At 41.1% G+C, this 24,836-nt stretch overlaps 1 protein-coding gene across 1 annotated transcript; it reads right to left on the reverse strand.

Moving 5' to 3' along the window:
* Positions 1-218: 218 nt before the first annotated feature.
* Positions 219-19,170, reverse strand: GPNMB (glycoprotein nmb). Its single transcript, XM_049798125.1, has 11 exons — positions 18,964-19,170; positions 13,800-13,946; positions 12,938-13,081; positions 11,443-11,622; positions 10,246-10,404; positions 9,479-9,787; positions 8,161-8,283; positions 7,333-7,435; positions 6,242-6,447; positions 3,716-3,803; positions 219-3,025 (listed from the first exon to the last, which is right to left on the reverse strand). Exons 1-11 carry the CDS (start codon positions 19,031-19,033, stop codon positions 2,872-2,874), a joined length of 1,683 nt encoding a protein of 560 aa, XP_049654082.1. The 5' UTR covers positions 19,034-19,170; the 3' UTR covers positions 219-2,871.
* Between the last annotated feature and the right edge of the window lie 5,666 nt (positions 19,171-24,836).

The raw sequence follows: 24,836 nt of genomic DNA on the forward strand, positions 1-24,836 counted from the left end.
ATCCTGATCTGTTCTGAAATGGGGTTCCTCAGCTGTCGTCTGGTTGTTAAGAAAGTCTCCTCACTTCTCAGGTTTGTGGTGCCATTGCCCCAAGTACACTTGAAGGGAGACTGCAAAAATGGCTAGGTAACCAACAGTCGTACCAGATGTGCATAAGCGAACTAAGACTAAGGGAAATCCCGTTGTGTTTTCTGGAGGTAGATACTGTTTTGATTGGTAATTAGGCAACTCATCAAGTTGCTTATCTGACAGTATCTTTTTCTGAGACAAAGGAGATGTACTCTCTAAAATCATTAGACGGTTTATTTGTGAGTGCAGAAGGTAGATTCTGTTGTATAAAAGTAAAGATGTATGAAATGGAAGTTACAGCTGAAAAGGCAAAATCAAATTATAAAAAATTAATATTCTGACATGATATTTGAAGGAAGATAGTGTAACCTATTCTGTATACTTAGGTTAAAGGATAAAAAAGTTCTTAAAGTACGCCCCAAAGCCGTTTTCTATGCAAAAGCTTAATTTGTCTCTGAGCTCCTAACACACAGTGTTTTGCTGAAACAAGATGCTTTCTGCATATAGCCTAGGTCAGTGCTAGCCTGCGTCATCACAGATCCTAAGCATTATAGCTGTGACAGATTTAATTTTTTCATGCTGCATTACAGGTCATAAGCTTTCCACTAAACCCCTGTCCTGCCTCAAGCTAGAGCAACAAATACAAATTACAGTCCTTTCTGTCAGCAGTCTGACTGATAACAGAGGACATAACATTCAGGCAGTAATTTTTGCAGGAAATGTGTTTTCTGCTTAAGTCAGAGAAGAGTTTTAGATGCCCATTTGTGGTTAGACAATAGGATGTTACTTATAAGGAAGATGGAACGATGGCAAGTATGGTGCTTTTAGTAATATAGCTGAAATGGCCGCAGAGGAGTTAAAATAATTGGAGAACCTGGAAACAGAAGAAGAAAAGAGACTGTTGAATTTTAGAACTAAAGAACTAATCTCACAGGTATGTTGGAATCTGCATTTTTTTATATCCTTAAGTCATTTAAAGGTGTCCATGCGCACTGGGGAAGTGGTAGTGAAGGCTGGATTCAGATTACGAGTGACGAGCATTTGACAGATCTGCTAAGATACCAGGAAAATACGTTTATGCTTATATATCGCCACAGGAACTGAGAACAATATGTATCAGAGATGTTCCAAGACATAGTAAATAAGCTAATTATATTGCAATACAGATCTTCAAAGAATTCAGTGTTTAGAAATGGATTGTGTAAGGTCATTTTCCCAGCCCCCAGATGAAAGTTAATTTCATTTTGATTATAACCTTTAATATTAACAGCAAGCCTCTTATGGAAAATGAACTATTTTAAGCATTTTTGGTCTGTTATCTCAGTGAAACCTTTTAGCAACCTCTTCCCATCTACAAATAAGGTGCTCTCCTTTTCTCATCATCCAGTAATCCAGCCTTCATGCTGTGAAACACCACAATGCAGAATGATGAGCATGTATGGCTAGAAGACCAGATCACTTGGGAAAGGCCTCAACGTGAGTTTTCTTAACACAGAATTGCAGATAGAGTAAACAAGTGAAGGCACATTCATTTTGCAGAAGTTTATGCTTTCTAAGCTGCATCATGCAAAAGCAGAAACTGGAGCAGAGTGCTTTATTCATATTGGGGTTTTCATTTATTTGATGAAGTGGTCAAAGACAGAGGGATGGAGGAGCAAGCAGAAATTAATATATCTTTACAGCAGGAGAGAGAGGAATGAAAGGAGAAGGGGAAAAGGGTGTTGAATGCTACCCCTTCCTGCTAGAACGCTTGTTCTGCTGACCCTTGTACATGGAGCACATATCTGCCCTCGGGAGCAGTGGTGCCAGTCCAGTGTCTCCAAGACCAATGGAAACAAAGGAGACAAAGATGGCATCAGCAATTGCATCTAAGGATTTTACATGGGACTCAGAGTAAAAGTTTCAACAGGGAGAGCCAAGCAGATGGGCCTCATCTTGTTGCTCGGGTGTCTGTGGTCTAGTTTGTAGTGAGACTTGTGCACTGGTAGCCATGTCCAGTAGGAAACTAAATGTGTCCAGCCCTGTTTTCTGGCCCTGAGGCCAACTGGCATATAATGAGCTGCATCCATGCTATTGAACCCTGCAAAACAGGGTGGCTGCTGCCAAACTCCTGGTGGGGAACAGTGCTCTGGTGGTTCCCAGAATCTGGGGTTTGCTTGGTGGGGAGCTAGCCCGCCTGGGGCAAGACTGTGCTAGGACCTCCTGAACAGTGTAACAGTGTCAGTGGTTCAGTGCCAATGCCTGGGAATAGGCCATGGCACGTTTCATTCCACAGACATAACATGTGTCTGCCCCCCATGTCTTTCTAGCAAAGGCGTGAATCCTGCTAAGGCAGCAAGCAGCTATACCGGACTGTCTATTTAAGACTAAGTATTTACAAGTTGTTTGTTTTGGTTTTGGTTGTTTTGTTGTTTTTTTTTAAAATTAACCTGTTTTCCCCCTCCAGATTATGGATCTGATTAGTTTGCAGGTAGTTAACCTAGAATGGATCTGATTAGTTTGCAGGTAGTTAACCTAGAAGTAAGAAAATCCAGATAAGGGAGAGGGGGGGGTGTAAGTTATTCAGAAGAGTGTATCCTAGATCACAAGCAAGAAAAGCGAGCGCTCAAAACTATCTTACTGTTTCCTATGGAGGACTATTTTAATATTTCTAATTTCACCAAGCCCCCAAAAGTTACCATCCCATCTACATGTGCTTTCACCTTACCCCCATCTTTTTTATAACAACAAGAAAACCCCATCAAAATACAGTTCAGATACGAGTTCTGTACGTAATCTAATAGTCAGTGTTAGACTAAATGTTTAAACAATGCCTGGTTTGCTTTTCAGGAGAGGATTTCTCTCGGTGCTATTAGGGAAGAAAATTGCTTTGAAATTGCTGAAGTAAGCAGTTAGTCCCTCCTGGTTCTCTCCTTGTCCTGCACTTCTCTCAATAGGCTTGTATTGCTTGTATCTCCTGCAAGGAATGTGCACAGTTAGTTGCTGAAAGACATTTAAATGAAAGTTCACACTTAGCATGTGACCAGTGCGTAAGAGAATTAATCATATATTCATAACATATATTCTGTTTCCTCCTTCCCTCTTCGATCCCATCTAACAGTTAACAGCCATAGGTCAGTCATGGTAACTAAGGCCTTGTTAATGAGAAGGCTCCGTTGCTTAGCGGAGTCCTGGTTCTCTGTGGAGGTGTTTCTTTCTCACCACTGACTGTGAAGGGTGAGCATACTCTTGACTCAGGAGTCTTGGTGCAGTCTTAAAGTTCCATGAGAAACATCCAAGCTAATAATGCAGTAACATGTGCTTCTGTTAACTACTGTCCTGCATGCCTAGCACCTTTTTCCCAAAGAATTTATTTGTCAATTATTTCCCAGGCAGTTCCCAGGCCTTCTAGTATTACTGTTTGTGCTTATGAGCACAAAATGTAATTTTCTATGAAAGTCTTTAACATTTGCATGTTTTCCAGTGGTTTTGTGGCTTAAGCCAGTAATCTGATTTTCTTGAATATTTGCCAGAATATTTGTGAACAACAATAAAAAAGAAACAAAAATATAGCTAATGGAAATTTAAGCTGTTGATTGTGTTAATTTAAACTAATATTTTTGACAGTTCCTTGAACTGTTCTTAATCCTAGAAACTAGGAACTTACTTGTAAAGGACAAAAGCCCCAATGGCGGCAAACACTGCCAACAAACCAAGGAAGATAAAGACACCTTCTGTCGTTCCTGATGATGATCCTAGAGTTCAGAAAGTAGTTTGATTAAATGTTAACCTCTTTTTTACAGTGAGTGACATTTTCTAAAGAAAACATCATTTTTACTTGATTGCTGTAAGGATTGAAGTACATTTAGTACTTCTAATATGCTAAGCTTTGAGGTCAGCGACTTTGGCAGGAGGTGGTGCTTTCACATCCTAATTGGTTTACTTCTCGGTTCCACCAGAGTCTGAGTTGGACTTTGCTGGCTTTCTCGTATGAGCCATGCTCCTGAGACACATGGCTGCCCTTCCACCATGGAAGGGAACAGAGGGTCTTGCTGGCACCCCATGAGGTGCAGCTAGTTTGCTCCTTGCCAATTGCTATGCCAGGGAAACCTTTACGCTGCGAGTATAAGAGATGCAGTCGCTTTATAAGCTTTAATGTTAGAATCACCTTCAGCTTTCTCTTAGGAATGATGACCAGGGGGAAAGGGGATAGAAAGGAGTTTCTTAAATGTTATTGTTTGTTGCAGTCCCGTATATTAAGATGGCGGAGTGTGGCTAAGAGATTGATGGACTTAGGCTTGTTTGCCTTATCCGGAGCTGAGGGCTCTGCTTTTTTAATGTGCTCATTCTGGGAAATTAACTTTGAGCTCTGCCTGTCACTGAACTCTGCCTTCTGGTTTGCCATCAACCATTTCACTCGCATCTACTCCTAATTCCATCGTATCTGATGGAAGAAGCCAAATCATCACAAGTATTCTTTTTAAATATCTTAATTTTCCAGTCCACAGGCTGTACCTTTATCGAGTTTACTGATACTGAGACACATTCTTGGTCCTCATTTTAACAACAGTGTTTATACAGTGAAGTAACCTAGAGGTGTGTGTTGGCTTACCTTTCCAGTTATTAATTTATAATTGCTGTCTATGAAAATTGAGATATCAAATCAGGGTTTACCATTTACTTCTTTACTTACATGTGCCTCATATATTTCTCAGTTTGTTGATACAATTGTTTGTGAAGGCTTGACTTCCTTCCTAGTTTATACACTATTTTTGCTGAGACTCTAGGGATTTACCTTATTTTATGAATGAGGTAGGTCCTTGGACTAGTTTGCAAAGCAACTGTGGTTGGGATGGGTCTAAATCATAGGACAGCAACCCACTCAACAGCAGTTTAAGCAAGTTAAGAGTGGATGTTTTGTGCAATGTCTACATAACTCAGGCACAGTCCTGCCAAATTTCAAGGGCCCAATGTTTAGGCACCAAATTACGGGATTTTCAGAAATTCATAAATACTTGCCTTCTCTTGAAAAATGAGTGGAAAATTGTGGCACATGAGAAACATTTGCAAATGTTAGATGGGCTCCTCCAGAAGGTGACTCAAAGCAGCAACATCTCTTAGATCCTAATTCTGCCTTGATTGTAGTGGAAACCCCAAAGTACAACTTAGCTTTGCCCTCTGGAGGAAATCTAGGAAGACCAGCCTTATTGGGCTAAAGTTAGCCTCTGTGAATACAGTTTGGAAAAATCCTACTGCATCAGTTTGGAAAAATGCTACTGCATGCTTATTTTCACCTTTAGGAGCTGGAATGCACTTACAGGTCAGGCATTGTGCCTTAGTCATCATGAACTGATTTCGGTACAGCTAAATTTATACCCAGATTAAATCAAATCAGCCAAAAATACTGTGGCAAATGACTGCAAAGGGTCAGTTGCTTGGCTGGTACAGAAGAGTCACTATGGCATTGCAGTGGGAGGTCAGGAGGGCAATGGAGTGGGAGCAGAGAGACAGCATGATCATTTAGACTTCTGACTGAGGCTCAGTTTAATACCTGGGTCTGTCAAAGACTGCTTGGGCAACCGTGAGCAAGACACATTGATACTCATCCAACAAAAGGTAAACCTCCTGTTCTGAAATAGTCACCCTGGGCAGGCTCTGTAGTCAATGAATGTTACACAGATCTTTCCAGAACCTATTTCATCTTATCTTCATGTAGAAATAGAAACTTGGTCAAGGTCAATGAGCTACAAAGAGGGCCCAGGGCAGCCAGCTCAGCTGCAGACTTTGGTTCTGTCTCAAGTGAACTGAATTCCTCTCTGTTTCTCCATGTGTGGAGTAGGCTGGCTGGTATGTCCCCCACCTGCTTTTCTGCCCAACAGAGTTATTCTGTGGAAAAATACATTATGGCTTAAGAACAGTTCATATTCTGTAATACTGAAGGGTTTGTGTAATTACTATACTCATTGGATTGTAAATATAAATCAAACCAAGTTGTAACATCTAAAATTCCTGTAGGGAAAGAATCGTCCTTTATCTTTGCATGGACTCTCACACAAGCTGGCACAGTCTCAGCTGAGGCCTCCAGGCATAATAAAAATGCCATATAAATTCCTGTGCTCTTCCCCACTGGAGGGAAATGACCACAGGGAGAAGCTATTCACAGACAACCCGCGTCTGCTCTGTGTAGACTCACCTCCATTTACAGAAATCAGTGCGCTGGCAAGGGCTTGACTTGTGTCATCCCCCAAGGTGATGTTTATACAGTATGTTCCAGGTTCCTCAAAAGCTCTCCTGATGGTGAGTAGGCATTCATCAGTGACGATGATGGGGTCGCATACCACACTCTTGGACACCTGGCACGTCGGGTCAGAAACTACTGTACAGACATCTGTGGGGAGACTGGTATGGGAAGAGAGAACACATTACACCTGTGGAGTCCTGTTAACCCAGTTCATAGACACATTGCACTGATGCCCCAGTTTTATGCTGGTGCCTGTTTACTGAAACCAGTGGCACTATAGTGATTTAAGAGTGGTTTTACTGATACATTATATATGTATTTTATATATACCTATACATTTTCTATATACATACATGTGGATTTTACATAAAATGGATATATACAATCTATAAAATTATCTGCTTCTTTTATATCTCATTTAACATTTTATGGTGATCAAAGAATTACCTGCCTCAAATCACCTGTAATACACATCATTAAGAAAGGAATGCAGATTCTTATCTGTAGTATCATGTGCCGAAAAAGTAAACGCTAGCTTAAGAGAGGTTAATTGTTTTCCAGTTGTATTACCAAGATGATTCTTGTACTTCTCAGTCCTCTCAACTGTAATCCCCTTCTAGGAGCTAGAAGTATTACTGCAATGTTTTCCTATCCAAGAAATTGCTTGGACACACCCGTTTAAGTGTCAAAAATCATGGCCAAAAAGAAAGGGTTTTCTTCCAATTTCAGTAGACTGCTTCCCATTTTACAGTAAGCGCTGAAATCTTGTCTTGGCCAGGAAAATATAGACTGGTTTCTCCCCACTGTCTAGTTCTCTTATTTTTACTGAAGCTTGACATTTGTTCTGAATCCTGAGAACCTGGCAGTAACCTCTGTTGCCATAGTTTACAAATGAGACTTGCATTATCTTTAGTTCCAGTCAAGAAATAGAAACACTGCAGTTCCCAACTTTTGTTCGTGCAGCTGCATCTAAGTGCAGACAGCGTTCCAGCACCTAATTATTTTTAAAGAGGGAAGATTGACAGTTTCATTCACACACTTACCTCCCTTGACAGGTAACAACAAAGTCAACCAGTGAGTTTTCAGCTTGACTTTCTGTCATCTGGATGCTCATCATCTGAATAATATTTACCTCAAGGATTCCCTCTGGGAGAGGAAACAGATGTCAATGGTAGGGCACGTGACAAGCTCTGAAGTCTGTGTGTATAGAACCTCAAATGTTTGGCTGATGCTCAGTTCAGGTCTTGTTTTCCATAACCTCCTCCCTCCCTTAGCACTCCTCTTGAAGGGTTTGAAAGCTGAGAAAATTTCCAGTGCTTTCCCGGTGAGGCTGCTCCTTTCTGCTCCACTTTATTTTTCCATTATTATTATTTACTTATTTATTTTACAGTTAATTCCTTTTCCCACTACCCGTGACTTCTGTGCATGCTAAGGTCAATTCAACCTTATGTGACCCCCCCAGGCCGGTATGCTTCAGGTGTGGCAGGTTCAGAAGCTGATGATACAGAAAGTAGTGATATGGTGCACATCCCTGCCAGCCTTTTTCCAGCCCAGGTGCCTGGAAACGCCACATGTAGCATGGGGGCAGCCATCAGCAGGCATCCAGACCAAGGCCCAGCCTCATGTGTCTGAAACCGAAGGGCTATAACCTCCGCTGCTAGGTCCTGGCAGAGCATGTAAAGAGGCCAAAGTCAGCCAGTTAGCTGTCTGTACATTAATCTTTAAAAATGTCAGCTAGGTCCAAGATAAAGATCTTATTGTGGGTCTCAGGTATTTGATAAAGGGAAGCCTAAAGAAAAATTATCTCTACCATACATTGTTGTACATTATTAACCCCGTTCCTCTCTTCAGGTGTTGACCTACATCCTTACCTACGATAGAGATACCAGTTCTATAGTATCCATTTCTGTAAATATGGCAGCCTCCATCAGGATTATCTTCCATTGACTCGACAGCGGTAGAAGTGTCTGAATTAGAAGGTACTCCGGTCGTTACTGTCGAGTTGAGGGAGAAAGAATAGACACACAGCTTTAGAACAAGTTCAGCTTAGAGGTATTCTGAACATAGCCATATATTTCAACTGCATTCATTACATAGGTCATTAGTGACTTTGGTTTGCAGCTGTGCAGTCATGTATGTATCTGTATGTAAAAAGGCTTAAAGAAAACACACATGCCCAGCATAGAACCCTGGAGTGGCCTGGGTAGCCTTACTCTAAAAGCCACATTGCTAGTCACCCATCTCTGTGAAATAAAAGTGAGACTGAAAGGTTTGATATAATTAAACACTTCTTTAAAATTCCCAAATCGATTATAGAAGAAATCCAAAGGCCAATAAAAGGTTTAAAATGCTCTCTTTAATAGCAGACATTTTCCCATTGCTCTACATTACAGCTAGTGGAAAAATGAAGAGGGGAAGTAGTGAAAATTATATCTTTCCTTTCATTTTTCATTCTCACTCAACATTTTGGTAAAAGCACATATTAAAATTCTGAAATTTGAAAAATATAGCCACAGTTATAACTTAATAGTAGTAGTATTATAACTACCCAGGCTGAAACTGCAGGCCTTTTACAAACCTTAAAGCCCCCTGAGATGATAAACCAATGCTGAACATAATGAAAGTTATTCTGAAAAATGATAGTGCATAAATTTAAAGTGGAAAAGCCATTCTGGGTTAATGCCATGTGGAAATCCCATATTTTGGAATATGAGTAACTTTCTTCTAGTTCAATCCAATCTCTTTTAATTTTGGGTGGAAGTTAATGCAAACCAGAAAGGAACTGACTGTAAGAGTGTTCCGAAATACCTCTTTCTCACATAAAATTTACATCTTACCTCAGAAGATGAACCTGAGTAGGCAAGGCTAAAGCCACTTGACCTGGTGCGGTAGAACGTGTAAACCCGAATTTATATGTACTGCATGTCCATCTGAAGACCTCTGTATGCTGTCACTGTTGCAGTAGAACTGGATATGTAATGTGTTAAATGTGTAAGTGATGCCTACTGTAGAATCATAGAAGAGTTTATGCTTATTGCTTCTGTCTCTAAACCAATTTATAGAGGGTTTGCAGAGCCTTGCAGCTCTTTCATTGATGACAGTAAAACTTCTAAAGATATGAACTTAAAATACCAGACTGTAGAGTTTTAGCATAGCTTCTAATACCACTGCTGTTCAATAAACTCTTACCTGCTGAGGTGGGCAGTAGTGCAGTGGGTGTTACTGGCTGGCAAGGTACAGGTATAATGGCTTGGACAGTTAAATTCAGAGTGAAGTTCCCTTGCAGAGTATAGGTGTGAGAAGTAGTGGAACTGCTGGCTACAAATAAGCCACTTCCATCTCCGAAGTTCCACTTGTAGGAGATGGCAGAGTTATTAAGATAGTAGGTGGGATCATGGATCTTCACATCAAATGTGATTGGTGAGTCTTTGATAAAAATGGAGTCTGAGATGTTGCGGTCATGCTTTTGGAACATACTCACAAATATTGGAATTTTGTCTGGAGGGGAAAAAAAAGAAGTAAATAAATAAAGCATACATACTTGGCTGCAAACAACAAACAGCTCCAAAGTCCCTGAAGAGCAACAGTCAGAATGTGAGACATTAACACGGGTTTCTACTTTAATTCGATTTACTGATCTGAGGAGTGAATGTCAGTAGGAAAGTGTTACCCAGAAAAGTATGGGAAGAAATGAGGAATCACAGGCATCTGTGGAAGATTGTGTTTCCTCTCGTAAATCATTTTTCATTACAAAGTAGAGGCATGACAACTGAGCTAGATACAAAGGTAAATTACACTACTCAAGGCAATTTACCAGAGATTCCACATCCACATTAAAAACCTTTCTCAGGCCAATGTCTTCTTTTCATGCCAGATGATGCTTGTGCTGAGTTCTTCTAACAGCTAAGCAACAAATACCTCTAGTATTTTATTACAATTTATTCCAGCATGCTTACCTGTTACAACATAAATGGCACTTGCTGTTGCAATTGGAACATATGCCGAGTGCCCTCTCCTGTAAATGGATACCGCCATCACATGTTTGCCAAGAGTCATATTTGCTGTGCTGACTGAAAACATCACTGAAGATCGTCCAGTTGTTTGGTAGTACTGACCTGAAACAGAACATGAACTTATAATTTGTTTACCCCTTCAGCCTAGCTACGAGTCGTTTTAAGAGAAGCAATATCTCTGTGAATCTTGGATTGTCTAAATCAAAATGAATAGTTTAGAATTGTCTTTCAGTTATCTGGCAGGTGTTTTTGGAGGACTGAACACATTTACAATGTATTTACTCCTGTTATTTCTGTGGTTTTTTTGAAGGTGTCAGAAAGGTGTCCCAAATTTTGATAACCTAAGAGAAATTTGCCAAGGCATCTATATCTTTCCAAAGCAATTACATTAAGTCATTAGGATTATGTAGTGGATGGTGTTACCTCTTAGGCATTTTAAGTGATCTTGTGTTTGTATGCTTTCAGTGTAGCAAGAAGGTATAATACCGCTTGCTTCATCGTAACAGCTGATTGAGGTAGGTAAATAGTATCATCTCTACACAAAATTTGGGACATTACTATTATTACTCATGCTGATATTGATGGTAATACTGATTTAGCCAAGCTAACTTAGGATACTAAGGTTTAGTATGTAGCCAATGTCAGGAATAGCCCAACCGATACTGAAGCTCGGCATCTGTGACCAGACCAGTACCACACGGTCAGTGGCAGTTTTCACCTCCCCAGAGGCAAGGAGTGCTGCACCGCTAAACTGATCAGAAGATATACAGCACTATGGTCTCTCTTAAATTTAAGAATCTGCAGTGGCAATGAGCAGTCAACAAAACATCTGACTGACTGCTTGGACCCTCTGTTTTCCTAGGAAATGGTCTTGAGTATTACTGAAAGGAAATTAATCTTCTTTAGTGGTAGTACTGTGAATGCAGAAGAAGGAGAATCTCCTGGTAATCCGTGATTTCCAGACTGAGCAGCTAATAACCTCTCTGGAAAGCAGGGAATGAATTTAGGATGTCCACTCAAGAGCATGGAATTCTTTTTAAAGAACTTTTACTAAAACATACTCGACAAATGAGTTAGTGTACAGAGTGAAAATAATCTTTGTAGCATCAGCCAAACCAAGGGATATGTTGCCGCACTAACCAAACGTGTGAAACACATAGACGAAGTTCCTTCTTCTCCAGCCAGGATAATGAGGGAAAGGTCTCCCATCGGGGAATACATTATGGCTGTGGTTGCTTGTGCAGTTTTCCCAGCCACAGTTGTCGATCCATTCAGTCCAGTTGTAGACATAGACTTGCTGATCCTGGGAAGCTGGAGGATCTAAGTGTAAAAATAGGACATGTTCCCGGTCAACTGAGAAATGTGCAGAAAGTCAGGAAACAGGAGGCAGGCACCCCAGGTTATAGCAGTTATTGCACTTAAACAACAGCTTAAGTGGGGTATTTTTAGACTGACATTTGGTTTTCTAAGATTGTGCTTTGTTTGGTTTTTAATGTAAACACCAGATTGTTCTGGCTTGGCATTGTTTTATTTAGAAGCTTAAAAAAATTTTACTGTCTCATGGGCCAAACATGATTTAAAATTGCTTGCTGAAAACTTGCTGTTGACTACACAGGATGCTACTTTTTCAATGGAGTTAGTGGGGCTACCTGAACATTTGGCAAGCAGAATCTAAAATTTTAAGTAGAAATAGCAGCCGTGGAAGCACTTGAGGAAGTGACTTAGTTTGTTTTGTCAGAAAAGTTTTCTATGGCACCTTTAAATAACTTAGACATGAATTTCAGTTCCTTTCTAAATAATAAAAGGACAGCTTCCTTCCCCAAACAACACAACAGATATTAAGTAGAGAATGGATATCAGCAGTTAACAAAACATTAGACAGTCAAAAAGTAGAACTCAGGCTGACAAAAAAAATTGCTGATATGTTTGGAAATGAAATCGCTTTGATCAGTAAAAAACTTTGTTGAACATTTATGAATTCAGAGGAAGAAATGTACGACAGCCCTGTTTCACTCTGGATCTGGTAGCCTCAAACATTGGAATGATGATAGGTTTTTTGCTCCATGTAACTATAAATAAGATTAAAAAAGGTGATTGATCAAAAGATTGCTTGATTTTAAAATGATTTATTTTCTTGTTTGTTTTTAATTCTTAAAATGTGGGAATGTGCGATTTACTCTTTCTTGAGGGTTTTTCAAGATGCAGATGATGGTTAGTGAGTTCTACAATTCCTAACTGAAAAAAAAAATCTCAATTTTATAAATCGACAGCTTTATAAATTTGGAAGAAAACAGTGTAACTCTGCAACCTTATGACTGAGCTGAAAAGCAGTAACAGTTTTGTTAGGAAGCGAAATTAACATCACTGTTTTGGGAAGGCAATTTTATAGTGAAGGCAAATCTTAAATTACCTGGTCATTATATATAGTGGGTGCAGAACAGTGAAAATACCACAGTGATCTTCTGAGGAGAGAAACTGGTGTGGCACAGGTTAGACATGCATGTAGTTATCAGTTAAAAGCAACATGGCTGTTGTTCATAGAGTGCGCCTCTGATGTTTTCAAAGATTCATGACGTGTTCACACCAGCACCATAGTCAGATGGGTATATAGCACAGGGAGACTGCCTTTACCTACCCTGGGTACAGTTTCTCTCGTATATTATGTTGCCATCATTATCTTCTTTTTGGCACTTGGGAAACTGGAGAGTCACAACAAAGGTCACGTTGGATCCTACCAGTGCTGGGCTATCAGTGTCCAATTTGGCTGTCACCCTTCCACCTGTATAAAAGAAAATTGGTCTTCAGTGCAATAAAGGATGCATCAGAACAGCAGCTGCCTTCAGCTGTGCACTATTTACATTAGAAATGCTTTATTGATTCCTCTGTTTCCCAGGGGTTTTGTGCTCCTAAGTCGCTTGCACTCTTATCAAAACCTCAACTTAGAACAATCAGAGGGACTCATCATATCCCCCCACATCACTTACTGGTCTGTCATTCATTTACTTCTTAGAGCTAAGAATACGGTTTTTTACCCATGGGGGTCAGTATATTCCAAAGGAGAATATTTTTGTTTCTCCCCAGGGGTGCAGCCTTTAGACCTCAGCTCAGATGGGGTGATGATAAACAGGGCCTTCACTGAAGTTGGCAAACTGAAGCCCACAATGCCCTACTGAGGTAGCAGTTGAAGCTACCTGTCCTCCAGGACATGTTTCAATTAATGGATTGTCCTAGAGCCCTGGTCATCAATATGGCTTGATAAGTATTGATGTCTGAGACTATGAGTCATGGGAAAGCATTCACTGTAACAACTCACTGTTCTGCTTCCTCAGACAATGTACTGGGAATGGTACCAAAGCCAATCATCTCTAATTTGCTATTCCTTGCAGCAGTGGTGGATATTGCATCTGTGAAAAAGCACTATAGCACCTGCACTCTTCAGTGTGGTGGGTTTTCTGGCCAATTTTCTCAGTGTCTTTGAAATGCCTATGTGCAATCACCTTTCCAGCAGTCCTTCCATCTGGGATCTCCTTCTTCCCAGAAAGGATAAAGCTTTTCATTCCATTTATTTTGATCACTAGACCAGCCTTGTAGCTTCTTGTAGGATGTGACAGAAGTTCTTCCGTGGCTCAGCACATCTTGAAACCCTAGAGAGAAAAACGAACATGTAATGTAATAGCATTTTTCCCACCACTCTATAAAGACATTGCTCTTGTGCCGAACAGCCTTCTTATTACAACTACATTCTTGTACTGATTAGAAATCTCTTCACCAGTAGAAAGTTACAGAATTTTATCATCACAGCTATAAACACATCAACTATAACCAACATAAAGACAATTCCACTACTGACAGACTGATGTTTTTATACTTGCACTATTGCAAGCTTTCCAGAGAAAGAATAAAAAGGTTTACAACATTTTGACAACACCAGAGCAATTGTTTGTATGAATGGACATAACCCTGCAACAATCAGGCTAGTTGTACACAGGTTGCTTGGTTGCTGACTGCTTTGTGCTTGCCTGGTAATAAATCTACGAGTAAAAGGCTAACAGGATAAGTTCATTCTGTGTCTGAGTTGTGCTCTAATGGAAGTTATGCCAGGAATTAATTTTGACCCAGTGAAGCTGCTTTGGTGAGTTGGCTGGTGGTTTGGGTGGGAGGGGTGGAACCAATTGTAACAGAAGCTGGTATTTCCAGAAAAGGAAATTTAGAGCTGAATAGTAAATTCAATGTGTTTATAATATAACAACAAAAACGTATTAGCTTCATGCCTATTACTTTAAAATGGCTCAGATATTAAGTAACTTTAATAAGCTCGCTCTTCTCATATTACTACAAATGATGGGCTCAAACTTTTCCCAGGCCTTCTAGGATCCCTCTTTCTGTCATGAAGTACATATAATGAAAAACAAAGTAAATATCCAAGTAACCTGTAGGAACATGTCAACTACTGTAGGATGCCATAGAAATATGTTTGTAAGTAGGCTCATCGGCAGAGTTCCATTAAAGCCTGGGGGCTTTAAACAACTCTGTCATGTTAATCAGGTAACTGCTAGGCGTGCCATTCTGTCACAACATCAAGGGAGTTAGGATTTCTGCTGTTCATGGCTTTATTTTAAAGGTAGCTGTGTTGGATGCTTCTGAGATTTGTACCCAAGCGCAGCGAAGAGTTGGATGACTTCAAGGAAAATGCAGAGACCTGTAAGAAGGGCAAGAATGGCCCTGTGTGCTGTAATGTAACTGGCTGTGTTGGAATGTCTCCCAGTTTTGGAAAAGGCACAGAACAGGTGTAGCCAGTTTAAGCATGGTCTTTATGGGCATGTGACTCCTAATTTTACTGCAAGGGAGAACCAGAGAAACAGCACTGAAGAAGAAGGAGGACCCGCTTTCTCTTGGTGTTTTATTGCCCAGTGAGATTTCTGCTGGGCAGGAAGGTCATCTCTTGACCAGTCCCATCCTAATGGTCACTCTGAACTGATGCTGGTAGCTCTCTCCCCAGTCTCGAGGACTGAAAGGTTCAAGGAAAACAGATTTTGCCCTCAGAGTCATATTCTCTCACGGTCTTTTGCTCCTTCAGGAACTCCCCACAGTCTCACTTAAATCACTTGAATCCAGTCTTCCCTGCAGATTTAATGTATTTTGATGTGAGCAAAGCATAACATAACATCATGACTGGCATTTACTTAATGGCCTGTATCCCATGCTGTATTGTTTTCAGTCTTGGTCAGAAGAAGAGTTGGGTAATGTCCTTCAGAAACTTTTCTCAGGAAAAAAACAAATTAGCAAAGTATAAAAGTATTTCACAAAGGCTTATCAAGTTCAATTACATTTTAGGTCATTAAATTCATGCATCATCTTATTTGAAAGTAAGTGGCCAGGGATTTTTCCTAATTTCTTTTTCCCATTCTCTTTGATTTTATCTAAAAATTATTTAATGAATAAAAATGTTTGGATTTTGTTAGATCAGAACATTTCAATCATTGTTTTTTTTCCCAAATGCTCAATTCACCAAAAAGAGCTGGAACACTTTTAATTTTATAAATGCTTTTAATTTTGAATTTTCATTAACAATCCTTGAATTCAGAAGTAATTTTCTTGTCCATCTTTGGTAATAATTGTGGTCACTGCCTCTAAATCACAAGCTCCTTAGGCATTTCTGTGCCTCCCTGATGTGCGTTGTTTATTTCAATCTAATATAAAACATTTCACAAGCTTCAGGACAAGACAAAAGACATTTTTTCAGATGAGCAAATACTTCAGCACTAGTTTCTCTAACACATGGAACTGAAGATTTTCAGTTGCTGAATTTAAAGGAACAAAAAGCTTTAATGAATTTCTTTAACAATGAAAAACACTCAAGAACAGATGTTGGTCATAACCAAAATTAGAGCAATTCAGTTCAAAATAGAGTAATATTACACTCTAAGGAGCGGATTACTGTAATAGTTTTGGTGAGGTGATCATAGGAGAAAAGATCTTATACTCTGATTAACTTTCATCTTCTCATTCTGTTTTTCATTTTGGTGAAAAATGTAGCAAAGACAAGAAGCTCAGTGTTTCCCGTGATAGTGTATTAGCCATGAGAGAATGAAAGCCAATGTTAGAATAACAGCAATAAAAAGATGACCTAGCTAAAGAGGATGAAAATGTATTAGAAATAAAAAGATGACCTAGCTAAAGAGGATGAAAATGTATTAGAAGTAAAAAGGCTGATGTTACAGCCAAGCTAAGAAGACAGAAAATAATGTAATCTTTCTAAAGTTACATATAGAAACATAGTAAAGCAGAGCAAAAAAGAATTTGAGGAACAACTTGCAAAAACATAAAACCTACTAATTAATCTTTTTTTTGAATACAAAAGTAGTGGATAACTTGCCAGAAAGTCTGTAGGGCCAAAAGATTATGTAGATACAAAAGAAGCATTCAGGGAAGGTAAAGGGATAGCACGAAAGTCAAATATGTTAGTTTACATTTTCATTCACAAAGGAGGAGTGTAAGAGGTTTCTGTGCTAGAATTTTTCTTTACAGTGATGGAGAATCTCTCTCAAAATGAAGTGTTGGCACAAAAAAAAAATAGAACAAGTCAACAAAATGAAGTTGTCTAGATAGGATGGCTCAAAAATTATGGAAGTTATTCAAGAATGAAATAAATGAGCTATTAACCATAGCATGTAACATCTTGCTTAAAACTGCTTCAGTGGCCAAGAAAGGAAAGTTGGCAAATGCCATGACACTCTTTAAAAACACTTCCAGGGAAGGTTTAGAGGGTTACAAAAAGTTTGAGGCTCAAATTGGAGAAGCTGGTAGAAACAGCAGTGAAGAACAGAATTAGCAGATACAGTGGATTAATATGATATGCCGTAAAAGGAGCGCATTCCTCACAAATATATTCAAGTTTCGCTGAGGGAGCCAGAGAGCATGGGAACAAGGCTGACCTGCTTGTTATAGTCTGCTTGAGTTCCAGACAGCATTTGATGAGGTCTCTCGCTAAAGGCACTTAAAGGAACTAAGTTACCGTGGGATAAGAATGAGGGATTTCACATTAATAAATAATTGGTTAGGATATATGAACCAAAAGTTATGCATAAGTAGCCAGTTTTCTCAATTGTTGAAATAATTTAAGATGTTCATAAACTGGAAAACAGGTAAACAGTAAAGTTCTTTAATCTGCTGAAGACAGTGTCTTAAAGTAGTAGAGGGGAGGACTGTGTGAGACTCAATGACTCAAGAATAAAACTATATGAAATTCCGCATAGGTAAATGTAACTTTACTTATAGAATGACAGACTAAACTAGCTATTGCCACTCAGAAATGAGATCTCGTAGTTTTGAATACAGTGCTCACTGGTAGTCGAAAAACTAGGGAAAGGCTAGATAGAGAATGAAGGTGAAAATGTCATTACAGAATTGTATAATTCATGTGTGTTCATGTGTTGAATACTGTATGCTACCCTGTTCTCTACAGGTCAAGCAGGATATAAGAGAACTGAAAAAAAATACAGAAAAAGGTGGCGAGGATGCTGCAAAGGGATAGAATTGTTTCCTTATGAGGCACAGCTAAATAGACTGTGTCTTGAGCCTGGAGAAGAGGTGACAGAGGAGAATATAAAAACAGAATCACGAACAGCATGGAGGAAGAAGCAATTTGTCACTATTTCTGAAAGTACAAAAGTTAAGGAGGATCAAATGAAACCAGCAGGTTACAGGTTCTAAGCGCATAAAAGATATTTCTTCATGTAAGGCACAGTTAAGGTGTGAAATTTCTTGCTGGCAGGATCTTGTGTGTGCCAAAAATATACATGGCTTGCGATCAAAACCCAAGTGCATGAACGGATGGAAGAAAAGTCCAGTAAAAACTGTTAAATACAATGACTCTGCATCTGACAGAGGCAGTTCTGGTGCTATAAATCATCAGAGGCTGGGAAAGTGTCCTGAGGAAATACCAGTATGCACTTGCCCAGTTATACGTCCATTATTGTTTCCCATTGGAGACAGGTACAAGGCTAAATGGATGCTCAGCTGGACCTCAGCTTTTAAGGTCTTCGGTTTCCTTACTGTAGATTCTGGAATTTGAGCCTAAAATCCCATTCCTGTGTTCCCAGACCTGAGCTCAGGGAGTCAGCCTCTAAGACTTGAGTCAAGCTGGGGGCCTGGAAAGAAGCAGAGGACCAGCCCACTGCCTGCCCATCGTGGTCTGAGGATCTAATTCCTTGATCAGCCTCCCTGAGGTTGGGGATCCACAGGTGTGGGTCTCCCGGTGGGAAGCACTGCCTCTGACCTGGCCTCTCCCAGCCACAGCTGAGCTGGGCACACTCATGGGAGAAGTCCATTCTGCATCTGCCTTTTTAGCCACGCTTGAGCTGGGGAAATATTGTTAGGAATTTCTTGAAATGAGCCAAGGCTTAGCTCCGGTCAGCTCTGTGTATCTGTGGAGCGCAGGAAAGAGATAACTGAACAGCTCTCGGTGTATTTCTCCAGCTCGGGTGACATTTCTACCCAGAGCCAGGTGATTCTGAGGTGGAGCTAGCTGTCTCGCACCAGTTCCCAAGCACAGCTCCAGCACTTGCTGCACATGCAAGGAGCAGCCGTTCTTACTGCACTGGCTTGGGCTGTCGAACCCACAGGGGCAAGGAGAGAGGACAGGGTGAAGGAAACACTCACGTGCGGCGGCAGCACACAGCACCGCTTCGGTCAGGAGCAGGAATCCGAGGTGGCGGTGAACACCGCTCATGGTGCCGGAGACCCTGCGTCGGCTCAGCGTGCGCAGAGGAGCAGAGAGAGCCCGGTGCCTGCACACGGGAACTCCGCCGGTCCCCACTGAGAAGTGAGAATGAAGTTTCTCCGCAGCTCTGCTCTCCGATTAAATGAAGGGCCCCAGGACTCATCATGTGATGGAATTAAGCAGAGATGCATGATTTTGTCTTCAGCTTCTTGCAGCTCATGTGCTTATGACTCACTCCCTTTGCTTTCAGCATTCCCTGGGATTTCTGAGACCTGTTTAGAGCCACACCATTTACCTCGCAGGCATTTTTATACTAATTTTGCACTATGATCAATTTTTGTACTTCATTTGTTTTTAAAATAGGAATGCCTATTTCTAGAAGTCCAAATTAACTCTTGCCCCAGCCTGATTTGCAAGTGCTACTGCAACAGCCAGTCTCTCCCTACATGCTGGACAACAACTGTAAACTAAATGGAGACTGGCCAGTTCTAACACATCCCTGGACTTGGATCCTGATCAGAGTTGATTGTTAAGGAAAACGTTATTTAAACATTAGTGGACACATGTGCGTACCATCCGACCACAGTTGCACAATACAATGTGCCTATGGTTAGAGGTGTGATCATAGACCATAGGTAGTGACGGCCAGTCAATATCTAGCTCACGAGTTGCCATGACCTACACACAGACAAGTACTTCATTGTACATACTTCATGGTGTGTAGACATAAAGGAAAAATAGACTTTGCTGCCCAACCTAACAATGAGGTATAACCAATGGCTCAGGAGGAGAAGGGTAATACAGGCAGAGGGGCAAACAGTGCACTTAGCGGTTCAAATTCAGGTTCACCATGCTTCACCAGCCCAGGTGTTCCTCTTCAGGCAGTGCAGCAACTGAATTTTGTGGCAACCCTGGCAGCCTCGTGAAGTTTCTTGCTTTTGTTTGCAGCAAAGGACAAGCTTTGGTGAGATGGCGTGGCGTAGAAGCAAGTACGGTCCTCAAGACAGGAGTTCAGTAGTGGTTTCAGTGATTCCAAAGTATAGCACTGGCAAGTGAGACACTGGCTAGCCAGGAACCAGCAAGTTGGGCAACACTAAACCATTATTATTTTGGGCAGGGCACATGAAAGTTTGTAAGTCCAAGGCACTGTCAACAGAATGAAGAGATTGGCCAGCAGAAGGAGATTTTAGAACTGTGACTACTTACTCTTTTTATTTTTTTTTATTTGTTTTTAGTTTCTTCCATTTTTCTAGCATTTTCTGGTAGCTGTGTAAGTAATTGTCACTACTCGGAGCATCCCAGCCAGCACTTCTCTCAGTAACGCAGGCTCTGATGTCCAGTCCTGTGCATCTTGTATAAGCAGACTCGGTGCTTCAGCACCCTCCTGGCTGGGTCCAACCCTCCCCCCTACTGTCAGCCGAGGAGAAAGGTGAATGCAATAGCCTCAGGGATATAAGGCTTGTTTAAACTAAGCCCTCATCTGGCAGAAAGGAGAGGGAGCATATATCAAAGTCAAAGCTGTGACTGACTATGCAAAAAAATCATATGACTGCAGCGTCCTCATGTGATTGTTGCTTTTTCATTGTTATTAAATCAACTACATTCCCAGTTGAAATGTCAGGTTTCGAAGACATTCACAATTATTTTTTAAACCGTGTGGGACATTAATTTTAATTGCACTCCTTTGTTTCCAGGTTGTTGATCCTAGAAGTGAAAAATGACCTTCAAACACTGTGTTTCAGCACTGGGGGCCTGATCCAAAATCTGCTGGGGAGAAAGGAGGTTTGAATGCTCGTTCCCAACAGGGTTTTGAGAACCTCCAGAGGAAAACTACTGACAACAAATGCCTGTTAATTAAAAACAAAAATTTATCAGCCTAAAAACAATAAAGTTGGTTAGGACGTAGTTTTTTGCCATGTTATTTGATACATGAAATTGTTACATAAATACTGAGTGACACTCTCAATAAGGGCCAGCTGGTGGAAATTATTAAACAAGTTGTAAATAGACTTCAGGGGCACTGGCGATCAGGCCTGTGGTTAGAGGAATCCAAACGCACCAGGGCTGGGATAATGACTAAAAGGTGGCCGTACTGTGATGCTCTGGTCCTTCACGTTCTCCTTCCTCAGCTCTTGGGCCTTAGACTACTCATTCCTGGAGGGCTGACACAGAAAATGTTTAGTTCCGCTTGTGCTGTGGCTGCAGCTGACAGTGTTAGCAAGAAAAGAGGAGAGGATAAAGCCCTACAAGAAGGGGAGAAAGAGCTAGGAGGAACAGAGATGTAAAAGGAGTGAAGAGAAGAAAAAAAAGCCAAGGAAAAGTATGAGAAGTGAAGACTGAAGTGACCACCTGAAAACTGAGCTGACTTCTCCAAGTGTCCCAGCTGTAGCTGACTCTGTCTGAAAATGAGTCCATCTGAAACACTGAAGAGTTGCTTGAAACCGGTTCATCATCACCAGATCTTAAATTAACTTCATAGTTTTTACATTATTATTATTCTTGGTCTCTGAGAAGCAGCTTTGCAGTTAAAACAAGTGAACCCAATTGTGCAGCTGTAAAAGAGGAAAGATTTTAAATATATCCTAAATATTCTCCTGGAAAAGAAACACACATTCAGAGAGATTTAGGCTTAATCTGACAAAGAAGAGGGTGGGTGGGAAGTGCTTGGTACTTCACAGCTTTAGCGCCTTGGTTATTAAAACTCACTGAGGAGATATACATCTCTGCTACCTGCAGGCCTGTCAGATGACAGGGTGTGAGCACATCATGTGTACCTGCATGTCTAGACTGACAGAGCTGGCACGATTGCACCAGTATCACACCACCATCGCCACAACACGAGTACAGGAGTTGTTAATCACTGCTCACAGGAACCTTAGAAAAAAAAAAAACCCAAAGAGATTTGAAGAATGAACTTGACTTTTGGCCAAGACTGCAAAGGAAAATGAGACGATCTTGTTTTGGCAACCAGGTATTTTTAGGTCAGTGCTGTCTGCCATTACCAGTGGTCTCTTGAGGGAACTCTGCTTAAGGCTGGACAAATTCCCTTTCTGGGAAGAAATCACCTGTGTCTCGCTTCACATGTGGTAGTGGCCGTCAGCTGACTGAACCGAACGTGTAAACAAAGCTGCGTTAGCAGTCTGCAGTCTGTCTTGTTGTACAGGGGGGGGGAAAAAAACTTTACAAAAGCTCCTGATCAGTTTATGGCACCATCCAGCTCAGTTTATCACTGAAAAAGAAATTAACCCTTGCAACTGGACAGTCTTTTATTAATTCCAGCATCTTCATTTTTTGCTTTTGTGGTACCTAAAGCTATGCATTTTACCATTTTTTATGGGAAAGTATTTCCTTGCAGCCATACTTTTCTCCAAATTCCTGTGTTGGGGTTGATGTTTTCTGAATTTGACACTTGACCACAGCATATATTTCTGGAGATTTTTTTGCGATAAAAGTCGGTTTTGGCCTGATTTCCTCTAGAGGGAAGGCCCAAATGAGCACGCCAACTCTCCGCCTTTTTAGGGGTGTCTCTCTGTTCCTCCCTATGCGTGCTAAACTCACTGCTCAGTCACAGCCATGTGTGTGACAGAGTGCCCCCAAATGCCTCATGAGAGCAGCTTGTGGGGAAGGTAGGGGAACCCCAAGAATCGTTTACAGCACTTTGACATCAGCAAATCCTCACAAAAGCTCATCCCTGAGATGCAGACCCACAGAGCACCCTGGCCCAATCATCCCACACAGGTGGACTTGGCTTCCCTGCCCATGGGAGTTCTCGCTAGTTTGTGCAGATGACCAGCAGTTGAAGACAAAGCACGATAACAGATACCGAACCTCCAGACTGCACCTTGAATCTTTTTTTAAAGGCGTGTAAACAAAGCAAGTTTATTCAATGTCTCTGGGCAGGCTGGGTTGGTTTTTTTAACTATGGTGTCAGTGCAAGGAGGATGTGTAGCTATGCTGGTAGTCCCAGTGCTCTCCTGCTGCAGCCCATGGTCTTCTAAATGCCTCTGTCACCTTCTGGCTCGCTCTGTGTGCACCTCAGCTGACCCACTTTCAGTTTTGAAGCTGCCACAGTTCATTTGCAGTATGGACATTGGTTTTACTGCACTACTTTTCTCATACTGATTTAATGAACTGTCACGTGGTTTATATTCACAATGATTCACCAAGGCACAGTCCTCTTCCAATCAGGAGAGGAAATAATTGCTGTGAAAGTGCATGATTATGACTGCGCAAGACCCATATTTTACATCATATTATAATGAAATCCATTCAGGCCTCTCTGTTGCTCAGAGAGGTTTTGTATCATTCAACTCAAGAGAGAGCAACCAAACTATTGCTGAAAAGGTCTGTTTTCTCTAAAGACATTCATTGATAGTTTGGCTAGGAAAAAGAGAAAAATTTCTTCCAAAAAAGTAATCCAGGAACAATCAAACCAGCAAAAACCAAGCAAAAGGTGATGTGTCAAAGAAAATATACTTAACAAAACATCTGCTGTGTAGTCATTTTGGTGGGAGGACACTGAAGGAGAAGTAGTCTCACAGCCGAAGTCTGCTGCTTTAAAGCTTTTCTGAGAAACAATATAAACTGAATGTACTCAATTGTACCTTATTCCCTGTATATGCTATGTCTCACTTATTATGGACTGGGGATAAGAGTTCAGCACAGAAGCTCAGTTGTTTCATGGTCCAGTGAAATTGCCTTGACTGCTCAAGAAATAACCTCAGCACTTCCCTGAAGTAGGAGTCAGAATAAATGAAAATGCTGGCAGCTGAACTTTAGCATAACATACTCTTCAGTGTGTTAACAGCAAGAATATGGGCATTTTTTTGGACTCTATTCCCACTGACTCATGGCATTAATTCAGACAGTAACCTCTTCCTTAGAAGCTAGACCCAGCAGTGAATATACAAGCAACGGAGAGGGGAGAAAGAAGACGAATGTATTATACGGCAACCAGCTTTCTGTCTGGAAGCCCAGTTTAGATAGTAGCATTTATGGCATAAAAGGAGGGAAAACTCTGAGGAAGTGGAGCTGTTCTGCTCCTAGTGATGTGTTGCTGCCACCCTAGGACTTCTGTGGCTGGTAGCAATTGAGGAGGACTCATTTGCAGGCCTGGAGGGAAATAGCAAGAAAAAGGTCGTACGGCTTTGGGTTTTTCCAAGCTTACCTGCTGCCACTCACACGGAGTGGTCACGGCTTGCTGGGACGACGGGTTAAGCAGTGAGGCACAGGAGGAGCAGCCTGGTCGTGCCAAAACTTGCCCGTCTCCACATGCACACATGCATCACCACGTCGATGCGTCTTCAGCTGCTGCGGAGCAGCGGGTGGCAGGATCAGGCCCTGACGGCGCAATACGGCGCAAGCAGGGGAGGGGAGGAAGCCCAGGCTGGTAACGCAGCGGTGCAGCCCCCACATCAGCACGGGTTACTGCCCCAGCAATCCGACGCATGGCTGCAGGGGCTCCTGCTTGCAAAAAACTTTAACAGGAATTGCTGTTTTTCTTCCACTGGGAGAAAAGTATGTTTTTAATGTCCTGTTTCCAAACGCATTACATAGTAATCTTTAACAGTTCTGATCACATGTGGGCAGGGAAATATATCGTTGCATATATTAAATAGACAGGAGTTAGTCTTCTGAGTTTGTCTTAAACACCAATATCCTTTATTTATATTCTCTGTGATCGGAGCATTAAATTTGCACCGATTCTGTTTTAAATCTGCATCGGACTATGGATATTTTGTTTCAACCTTCTTTGCCAGTACTGGAAAACCTAACATGACTTTATTGTGTTACTGTATGAGAACCAAAAAAT

Source organism: Accipiter gentilis, chromosome 4 (assembly GCF_929443795.1).
Source record: "Accipiter gentilis chromosome 4, bAccGen1.1, whole genome shotgun sequence".
NCBI classification, from domain to species: domain Eukaryota; kingdom Metazoa; phylum Chordata; class Aves; order Accipitriformes; family Accipitridae; genus Astur; species Astur gentilis.

Bases quoted from the DNA above. Each gene is read 5' to 3' on its own strand.
- GPNMB (XM_049798125.1), bottom strand. From the start codon at position 19,033: ATGAGCGGTGTTCACCGCCACCTCGGATTCCTGCTCCTGACCGAAGCG. The intron at 13,082-13,799 runs GTGATTGCACAT...TCTTTTATACAG, and splicing joins ATGGAAGGACTGCTGGAAAG to GTGGAAGGGTGACAGCCAAA. The intron at 11,623-12,937 runs GTAGGTAAAGGC...TTTTACACTTAG, and splicing joins CGAGAGAAACTGTACCCAGG to ATCCTCCAGCTTCCCAGGAT.